Genomic DNA, 10,586 nt, shown 5'->3' with positions numbered 1-10,586 from the left:
TGGCTCACATCTGTAATCCCAGCACTTGGGGAGGCTGAGGTGGGCGGATCACTTCAGGTTAGGAGTTTGAGACCAGTCTGGCCAACATGGCAAAACCCTTTCTTCACTAAAAATACAGTATTAGCCAGGCATGGTGGTGGGCATCTGTAATCCTAGCTACTTGGGAGACTGAGGCAGAAGAATCACTTGAACCTGGGAGGCAGAGGTTGCAGTGAGCCAAGATTACACCACTGCTCTCCAGCCTGAGTGATTAAAAAAAGAAGAAAGAAAAAAGAAAAGAGCTAAAATACAAGTATTCATAACAGATACATAGACATTGCTATAGATCCCACTTATATTGAAAAGAAATATGATGAAGATATTGTAAAAATTTTTGCCAATACATATATATTCAGAGGAAATTGACAAATTCATTGAAAGATATAACTCACTGAAACTGAACAAAAGACAGAAAACATGAATATGTTTAGGTCATGAGGAAATTAAATCTGAAATTAAAATCAGTTCCCAACTGAAAACACCGTTCCAAGATGGCTTCACTGGTGAATGTATCGAACATTAAAGTATAATTTTACACAAATTATTTTAGATAATAGGGAGCATGACAGCACATCACAGCTCATTTTAATGAGGCTTGCAAAACATTGACACCAAAACCTAGCGATTGCATTAAGGAGGGAAAAAAAATACCAGTATCTCTCCTGAACATATGAAAATGTTCTAAACAAACGACTAGTAAGTCCACTCCTATAATATGTACACAAGATAAAATATGACTAAATGGAGTTAGTCCATCAAAGGAGGGTTGATTTAATTTTTTAAAATCAATTTGTATTATTTATAATATCACCATATCATCTCATCAAAAAGTATGTATCTAGCAGCATGACCGTGTGTGTCAAGGCCTCAAATATAGTATCCTGGTACTTCACTACACACTCTAAAGGTGCTAACTTATTTCATTGCCCCCATAATTTTCATGAAATAGGAATCATTATTTTCTCCCAGCTGCAAATAAATGGCTGGAATACAGAGTGGTTAAGCGGCTCCAGATTGTGTAGCAATTAAGTGACAGAGCTGTGAATCCAGTTTAGATAGGCCTGACTGGAGCACTTGTACTCTGAAACACTTCATTATATTGTCTTTCAGGAGTCTACACCTGCTCTGGTGGTCTCTGGACAATAGCAGAAGTTTTCTTAGCAACACTTCAGCACCAGACCTGAGAATACAGTGACTAAACTTGTATGTATAGTGTTTACTGTTTCTACCAATGATTTGACTTCTAACTTACGCAGTGATATGACTTTCTTTTAGCAAGCTTATCAGGACAAATTTCTCCAAATATTTTTTTTTTTCTTTAAAATCTTCCACTGAAGAGAATCTATGCTGACAGGATTTAAATCATTTAACACATATCCAGAAACCACCTTCAGGAATATTTGGATTTTCTCAAGTTGGCAAATAATAATGCCTTGATTGTAAGATTATTTTTGGACATGAGGAATTTGTAAAGCAGCTCTCAAGAATAAGACATAGGAGGCTGGGCATGGTGGCTCATGCCTGTAATCCCAGTACTTTGGGAGGCTGAGGCAGGAGGATCGCTTGAGGTCAGGAGTTCCAGACCAGCTTGGCCAACATGGTGAAATTTTGTCTCTACTAAAAATACAAAAATTACCCAGGCATGGTGGCATGTGCTTGTAATCCCAGCTACTTGGTAAGCTGAGGCATGAGAATCGCTTGAACCTGGGAGATGGATGTTGCAGTGAACTGAGATCGCACCACTGCTCTACAGCCTGGGCAACAGAGTGAGACTTCATCTCAAAAAAAAGAGAAAGCCAGGCGTGGTGGCTCAAGCCTGTAATCCCAGCACTTTGGGAGGCCGAGGCAGGTGGATCACGAGGTCAAGAGATCGAGACCATCCTGGTTAACATGGTGAAACCCTGTCTCTACTAAAAATACAAAAAATTAGCTGGGCATGGTGGCGTGTGCCTGTAATCCCAGCTACTCAGGAGGTTGAGGCAGGAGAATTGCCTGAACCCAGGAGGCGNTCCCAGCTACTCAGGAGGTTGAGGCAGGAGAATTGCCTGAACCCAGGAGGCGGAGGTTGCGGTGAGCCGAGATTGCGCCATTGCACTCCAGCCTGGGTAGCAAGAGTGAAACTCCGTCTCAAAAAAAAAAAAAAAAAAAGAGAAAGAGAAAGAATAGGACATAGGAAGTAGCTATGCAAAGGGGAACTGGGATTGAGCCTATCTTCAGCAACTTATTTTGAGACTCCAGTCACTGTCAGGGGATCTGCTAACAGTGAGCTACGTCAGTAGTGGTAAAAGCAGAGAAAGAACAGGCAGTTGTCACAGCTAGTCATTTCAAGAATTACCGTCCATCCTCTCAGCCCAGCCCCTGAAGACTATATTCAAGGAAGCAGGAATGGAATGCTGGAGAATAGAACCTTACAAGCCCCTACAGTGTAGGGGAGTAGTTGGGCAGAAAAGGGAGTTAAGTTAAATATAAATTTGATGCTTTTAAAAAGATAAATACTAATGCCTAATAACCAAAATAAAACAGAGTTAGCTTACTGAATCAGAGAAGAATGTTCATTGTCAACATTTCTATTAAGTATTGTATTGGCATTGCTAGCCAGTGCAATAAGATAAGAAAGAAAACTAAAGCAATTAGGAAGAAATAAGTACTGCCATATTTTCAACTTACATGAGTATGCACATACAAAATCCAGAAGAATCTACGAATTACTAGAGTTAAGAAATAATCTTATTGAGATTACTAAACATCGTAAGTCTACATATAAAACTTAACTGTATTTCTGTGTACAAGAAAGAAAGAAAAAATATTAAAAATATATTATTAAAATTACCAAAACCACTGAAACAAGATATTTTAAGATATTTATTTTAGTTTAAAAATTAAAATATCAAAACATAACAATATTAGTTAAAGAAGTCCTAATTAAATGGAGATACATGGTGAACATTGATTAGAGATTCAGTAGCAAGCTGTCAGTTCTGCATAAGTTTGATGGAGTCAATGCGGTCCCAATGGAAAGCTCATCAGGGTTTTGTGGAAATTGAGAAGCTGTTTCTAATATTTGTATGGAAATCTTAACTTGAAGAAGAACAAAGCTGAACTATAGTTACAACTATAAATGTACAGTAATTAAAATAGTGTCCTGTTTGACACAAGCACCAACACATAGACTAGTAGAATAGATAGCCGAGAAACAGACACACACATACACAGTTACTTAATTTACGAAAATGGACCACCCTAGTTCAATGAAGGAAAAATGGCCTTTCCTACAAATTGTGCTGTATCAAGTGGATATCTGTTTTACCAGGAATAGATAGAATGTTTAATCCTAAGACTATTAGAAAAAAATGGAAACATATCTTCATGATTTCAAAATCATAAAAAAATATTTTCATGATTTTGGGATGGGCAAAAATTTCTTAAACATGACACAAAAAGCACTAACTTTGAAAGAAAATATGAATAAATAAGATTTTCTCAAAATTAGTAAATTTTGCTCATCAACATTCAATATTAGGAGCAAGTCAAAAATTAGAAAAATATTTGTGTTACACATAGACAAGGACATATTCAGAATGTAAAAATAACATAAAAATCAGTAAGAAAAATATTGGCTAACTAATTTAAACAAAATACAAAAGATTTGAATGGGTACTTCACAAAAGAAGATATCCAAGTACACAATAAGCATAAAAAATGTGTTCAATCTTATTACATGTTGGGGAGATACAGATTAAAACCATGGGGAAATACAGTTTATATCTACAGGAATAATAAACGTTAAGAGAAGTAAAAACATTGACTTTTTATAAGCACATACAGCATCTAGGACTGCCACACATTGCTGGGAAAATAAATTTATACAATCACTTAGGAAAACTGGTAGTATCTCCTAAAACTAAATGCATGCTTCCCTCATCCCCTTAAAGTTCCAATTCTGGATAGGCAGCCAAGAGAAATTAGTGCACCATGTCTATGAAAAAAACAAGTACAGGAATGTTTGTGGATTCTCTTTCTTAATGGCCCCAAATTGGAAGCCACCTAAGTGCCTATTAACAATAGAATGGATAAACTGAGGAATATTACTATAAGGAAACCCTACATGGCAAGGAAAAGGATGAAACTTCTGCTACATATAACATGAATGAATCTCACAGACTTAATTCTGAGTAAACAAGACATACAACATGACACACAGTATGATCCCAAATATACAACGTACACCAACAGACAAAATGATGTTGGAGGTCAGAGTAGTATTTTCCTAGGAGTTAGTACTAGGAGGAGTTATAAAGGGGCTTCTAGGGAGTCAGAAATATCCCATATCTTAATCTAGAAAGTGGATATATAGGTATGTATGTGTATGAGAATATGTTAATCTGTTTGCTTGAGATTTATGTTATTTATGTTCTTTACATGGTTTAATGTCTCATTAAAAAGAAAACAGAGTTCATAGAGAAAGTTACAAAATAGAGTTTTTTAATACCTGAGACTTGCTAAAAAGCTATGGTATTAAACGGTGGTCATGTCATTAGGAAGCCTTCTACCCAAAGAGAAAGGAAGGCACAACAGAGCACAGGGGTTTGTTGTAAATGGAAAAATAAATCCATCTTATTTTTATATTGCAGCAAGCGAACACTATCAAAAATATTATAGCTTAATTAAACTAGATGATTAATGTAGTATACAAAAGAAAGTGTCTGTCTCATAGTATATATTAAAAATATAATTAGTATGACTACTACTGCTGCTACTATTACTACTTCTCTTATTGCTTTATTGGTGGTGGTGCTATTAGTGATCATTATTAGTGATTGCCCACAAAGGAGCAACAACACTGCATATGGGGAAATTGACATAATTTATCTTTCCAAGCAGAGTGTGGGCCTGTGGATTACAGTAAAAGGACAAGGGGGGCCCGAGTCATGTGACCCTTCAGACAGGGAACTCGCAGATGGCCAGAAGGGAGTAGGAACAGGGGACATCATTCCACTGGCCACTTCTCCGGAGCGCTACACAGTCTTCCCTGGAATTGGCATCATTGGGCTCACCCTCATTCCAGTTTGTGTAGGTCAGTCTTCTTCCTGTCAGATCCACGAACCGCCCTTCCATCTCCTCATCAGTGATGCCCAGGAAGGCTTCTTCTTTGACCAGACTCTGGATGGCCGTGTTCTCTGCCTGATTCATGGGGGTGGCCACAGAGGCCTGGAATTGGGCACACAGGGCCTTCACTTTGTCAAAGGTCATTGTTTCACCATTGGTCAGGAAGAGCTTCTTTCCAATTTGTTTGCCCAGAGAGAAGGTTACCCCTAAAATGTGAAAAAGTGGGTGAAACTGGCTCATCCTTAAGCCCAACTCAAGATGTTTCTCAAGAAAAAGTCTTCTAGAGTGGAGTTGCCAGATAAAATATAGTATATCCAGTTAAATTTGAATTTCAGACAAACAATTAATATTTTAGTATATCTCCCATGTAATTTTTCAGATATACTTACACTAAAAAAAATTTTTTAACCTGAAATACAATTTAACTGATGCCTTGTTTTTTTATTTGTTAAATATGGCAACCCAAATGTAAACAGAGAGACTGGTGCAAAGGCCTCTGTGCTTTTGGATTAGCATGCTAGAAGACATATTATTTGGCCTTCTGAATTCTAAATTATTAACTTGAGACCAAACAAAAAATATCTGAAAATATTTGCCCGAGACAGGTTAGGCCTCATGGCCAGATCTCAATATCAGTGCAACAATGGGGTATAAGTCCCATTTTCAGTGAGCAATATCAGAGGGTAAAGGATTAGGGTCTCTGAGTCAGACTGATTTCCATCTGTAAACCATTTATTAGCTTTGTGCATTCGAGCAAGTAATTGCACTTCCCTTTGCCTCAATTTCTACCAAAATATTATGAGAATTTTATGAGGTCAGAATATGAGAAATGCCTATCAGGGTACAGAAGATTATATGCATTGAGTAAATATTTGTTGCATTCTATTTTTCCCAAACTTCAAGCTGCCTGTGGAGTAAGAGAAAAAACTTACACTTTTTGATACGATTCATTTCTGTTTGCAGAGCTTTTCTTTCTGAGTTAACCAGGCTACAATCACAATCTAGAAAATCAGAACAAAGTAAAGAAGGATTGTTGAAAAGGAGCCTCAGAACTGTGCATATATAAGGAAGTGGAGTATCTTTTTCAAACTGAAAAAAACATTTATTTTACATTGATGTTTATACTTTGAAGGAAGATGAAAATATGAAAGGCAAAAAGAAAGAAAAATCTCTATTTCCATCCAACTCTAAACGTCACTCTTTGTATGTTTACTGTATCCCAAAGTACACATACATATCACATGCACACATATACTCTCTGATTATCTAGCAATACATAGGCCAGGTTCTTCACAGGTTTTTTTTTCCAAATAAATTGTTTTATCAAAACTAAACAGAAATCTCTTGAGGCATTACTCTATGATGAGCTGGTGAAGAGTGACTAAAAAGATCGCAGGGTTTTGTCTTTGGAGAGGTTTTAATTTTGTTGTCTTCGGTTTTGTTTTTGTTTTTCCTGAGTTTGTTCTGTTAGTCAGGAAACCAAGATTTCTGTGAGTTGCCCATTATCCAAGTGGGGAGGGCAAGGGCAAAACCACTTGTAGTAGATGGCAAAAATGGCCTCAATAGAATACAGCTCTTCTCATTAAGACATGGAGTCTGTTTCCCCTCTCCTTGAATCTGGGCTGGCCTTGTGACTTGTTTTGACCAATACCATGTGGCAGAAATGATAATGTGCTCTGAGCCTTCAGGAAGCCTACAGCCTTTGTTATTTCTACTCCTGGGAATTCTGTAGTCACTGCTATGTGAACAAGCCCTGGCTAGCCTGTTGGATGATGAGAGGTGTGGTTCAGTTACCCTCATCACTCCAGCTAACATCCAAACAACAGCTAGACACAGGAGTGAGACTATTGGCCATCAGTCGACCACACACATACACGAGTGAGCTACAGCTTAAGCCAGCAGAGAAATCACATGGCTGACCCACGGTCTTGTGATTTACATTGATGGCTGTGTTTTTAAGATATTAAGTGTTGGCTTGGTTTCTTATGAAGTAAAAGATGACATCACGTGGTTACACGCTTTTGTAAAAATAGGCATAGTAAGCCCACACTTAGATGGCCTATATTCTCCCTCTAGGACCAGGGCCTCACATTGGACTGTTTCAGGTGATGGAGAACCCAGGCTCAGCTCCTACAGGGAGTGCCTGATGAGGGAGTTGTCTTGAAAAGTTTGTGAGTCTGTACTCAGGTACTTACAGGAATTCCCCAAGGCTCTATGAACAAAGAGAGGGCTGAGGGCACTGGGTCAGAAAGCAAATTTGGGTATCTTCCTTTGAAGGAACAGGAGAAGTGACACCTCTCACCAGGCACTCAAGGTCTCAGAACCTGCGTGCACTCAGCTCAGACCTTGCTGGGGTCCTTACCTGGACTGGCTCCAGGGTCTCCTTTTTGGCCCTTGGCCCCTGGTGACCCAGAAGGCCCTGGATTTCCTGGAGGCCCCAACTTTCCAGGAGGGCCTTGCAAGCCTCTGAGCCCTTGGCCTGTTGGAAGACAAAGGAAATGTGACTTAATATCTGTGTTCTTTCTCTCTTTCTCCAAGAGTTTGATGCTCAATCCCTTCCCAGGAGAAAGGAGACCTTGACCCAGGACTGACCTTTCTGAGCCACTGCTCTAAGAACTGTATGGTACGCACCCGAGAGCAATAACTTAAGAAATAGAGTTGCCACGTGGAGGTTGCTGTGGGGAGGGAGCTAAGTGAAAATTAACTGCATCTCTTTTTACAAGTAACTGTGATTCTCCCGTCCAGCCCACTGCCACTGGATCTCCCTGTAAATAGGTCCCCCCAATAAAACCTGTGTTTGTTTGCTGGCTCCAGGTCTCTTGGGCCTCTTGAACCTGGTCCCATCCCTACTGAAGTTAGTAGGGGTCTGACATGACAATGACCCAAAGAAGAAAAATTCATCTTGTGTCCCATAGGATGGCCTGACCTGTGAGCCACTTTCCTGGGCAGACAAGACAACTATTTGTCACAAACTGCTGTGTGGAAGTCTGAGATGCCAGAGAATGGGAGCTGACTTTGTTTTGAATTATAGTATAGTTGAGAAAAAGATACTCAAATAGGACATCACTGTCCTCATATCTCCAGGCAGTTTTCTCTGGAAGGTAAAGAATTGCAGAGACAGAACAGCCCAACTTGTACCTGGCTCCCCCTTTTCTCCCTTGGTGCCATCACGCCCATCTTTTCCTGGGAAGCCGTTGATGCCTGGAGAGCTGCAGGCAATCACTGCGGGACAGGTCTTTTGGGCATCCTCAGAGGTCACAGTTTCTGAGTAAGATGCTGCCAACACACTCAGGAGAAGGAGAGGGAGTGATGGAAACAGGGACATGGTCCACACCTTGGTGTGACAAAAGTCAGAGAAGATTATCTCAGTTAATCAATACATATTTACCAAACATGCCCTCTGTCCTACAATCTGGGTGCAGGCTACACAGAAATAGATGACCCATTCCTGGCCTCTAGACGGGAATTTGGAAAAATAAACATTCCTTGTGACATTGCGTACTAGTACTTTAACAAAGGTCGGTGCTATGACAAGCAGTGGGGATCCCAAGGAGGGGTTCACCTGTGCCTAGGCCCCTGGTGTTGCTGCTGGAAGGCTATAAATATGCTTTCCGTGGCAGTGAGAATGAATGAGACTGTGCATTGCCAGCTCACTCATGCCTGATAGCTTAGGGAAAGAGAATGAGTGGAAACCCAGGTGTCTGTAGGAGCCTCCTCTTTCTCCCCACGTCCCCTTTGGGTCCATCTGCCACCTGAATCCCATCTTTGCATCTGGGCAGCTGATTCCCTCCAGGGCCTGTTAATGATCATTTACCCAGCGACAGGCCTTAAGCTGAAGCCTGGTGATCCAAAGAGGAAGGTCTCAACCTCAGATCGACCTCTTCCTTAGTCACCAACATAGCCCAGAATTAACTTGAGTTTGCTTCCCCTCGGTGTTTTAGACAGGCTTACCCGTGTAAGCATTTTCTCTGGAAATTTCTCACCACGTTTTTCTTGGCAGAGGGCTAGATCCCTCTCTACATTCCGGCAAGAATTCCCTATTTTCTGTGAGTCAAAACCACTGGCAATTAGACAACTTGCCTTGAATCATCCTCCTATTTCTCAATCTTAACCTTTCACTTGTTCTTCAGAGCTTTCTTCCAACTGTTGCCTCCTAAGAAACCTCAGCAGCGCAGCCCCATAGGTCTAAGCCTCCGAGGCTCCCTTTGAAAACAAAGACAGTCTCCATTGCAGATGAACAGGGAATGGAAGAAAGTCACAGGTGCTCCAACACAAGCAGAGAAAGAGACCTCCTCAAGCTGATTTCTGCTTTCCATCCCACTCCCCCACCCCTAGAAATCATCCTCCATGCCTCCAAGGTCATGTCAGCTCCCCAAACCCTTGATCCAGGAACCCAGATTTATTTACCAGAAATGACTTCTTGGTGTTTCTGCAGAGCAGGGACTCAATGACAAAGATGCTGGCCCTCTAGCCTGGGGATCTGACAGATGCCTCAGAGTGAGAGAGGAGGCTGGGCTAGGGTCCAATCAGCCGTGTGAACAGGGATAGCCGGGGCCTGGCTTTCCACTCTAGATTAATAAACAACTCTTCATAGGACTACAGAAATGTAGAAGCCTCTGGCACAGTGCTGGGCAGCTGTCTACTTTAATACAGCACAATTCCTCTTTCAGCTGCCACCCATTTTGGCAAATCTCATTGCTGAACTACCATAACTAGGTCACCTGGTTGGTCATGTTGCAATTCTTATTTCTAACAGGAAAACAGATACAAATGCATACATACGCTCATGCACGCCAACTGTACATACAGACACCTGCATATGCACATACACTCGAAAGCACAGTAGCTCTTAGTTGTACATTGCAACTCGAGTAGGGTATTGATCTTTTTTATCATCTCGATTTGTCTCCAACCTGTACCTGCTACACTCTATTGGGCCCGTCTCTTAGATCTGCCTTCCTTTTGGCCTGTCACCTGGGCAGACACCCCCTTCCCAGTCGCTAATAACATAACTGATTGGCTGGGAGGGATAGATTTACCCCCAGTGGAGTCCCTCATTAATGGCACACATTGGACTAAGGTACCAGGTAACACTACATATCATTCCACTATCCTCCCACTGGGTGTAAGTTATATAACTTCTAACCCTTATGGTGTACCTGCCCAAACATAATTATGGCTACATCATGGCAAAGGAAATGCCTTAACAGTCCTAGTTGCAGGTAGCCTCAAATTTGGAAATGCAATAAATGCCACTTTCCCAAACATTTCTTCCTGTGCTAAAGAACAAAGCCGAGAAAGTAATGCATTCCACTTTAGTTTGGAGGTCCATCATAGGCAATAGGCCCATAGCCTCCAGTTAACTATAATATCTTAGACTGAAGCCTCCACAGCCATTTGCAGGGCGATCGTACTGATATCTGTGTCTACTGTGGCATCAA

At 40.8% G+C, this 10,586-nt stretch overlaps 1 protein-coding gene across 1 annotated transcript; it reads right to left on the bottom strand.

Annotated features, from left to right (window-relative positions):
• Positions 1 to 4,884: 4,884 nt before the first annotated feature.
• MBL2 (mannose binding lectin 2) lies at positions 4,885 to 9,671 on the bottom strand. Its single transcript, XM_017536358.2, has 5 exons — positions 9,553 to 9,671; positions 8,284 to 8,479; positions 7,508 to 7,624; positions 6,078 to 6,146; positions 4,885 to 5,351 (listed from the first exon to the last, which is right to left on the bottom strand). Exons 2-5 carry the CDS (start codon positions 8,468 to 8,470, stop codon positions 4,978 to 4,980), a joined length of 747 nt encoding a protein of 248 aa, XP_017391847.1. The 5' UTR covers positions 8,471 to 8,479; positions 9,553 to 9,671; the 3' UTR covers positions 4,885 to 4,977.
• Positions 9,672 to 10,586: the final 915 nt, after the last annotated feature.

The sequence above is a fragment of the Cebus imitator genome, unplaced genomic scaffold (assembly GCF_001604975.1).
Source record: "Cebus imitator isolate Cc_AM_T3 unplaced genomic scaffold, Cebus_imitator-1.0 Scaffold97, whole genome shotgun sequence".
NCBI classification, from domain to species: domain Eukaryota; kingdom Metazoa; phylum Chordata; class Mammalia; order Primates; family Cebidae; genus Cebus; species Cebus imitator.
This window is presented reverse-complemented; position numbering and strand designations above follow the sequence as displayed.

Excerpts from the sequence above, each read along its gene's own strand:
- MBL2 (XM_017536358.2), bottom strand. The coding sequence starts at position 8,470 with ATGTCCCTGTTTCCATCACTCCCTCTCCTTCTCCTGAGTGTGTTGGCA. Across the intron at positions 7,625-8,283 it reads GGGAGAAAAGGGGGAGCCAG|GCCAAGGGCTCAGAGGCTTG; the intron begins GTACAAGTTGGG and ends GTCTTCCAACAG. Across the intron at positions 6,147-7,507 it reads AGACCCTGGAGCCAGTCCAG|ATTGTGATTGTAGCCTGGTT; the intron begins GTAAGGACCCCA and ends CTGATTTTCTAG.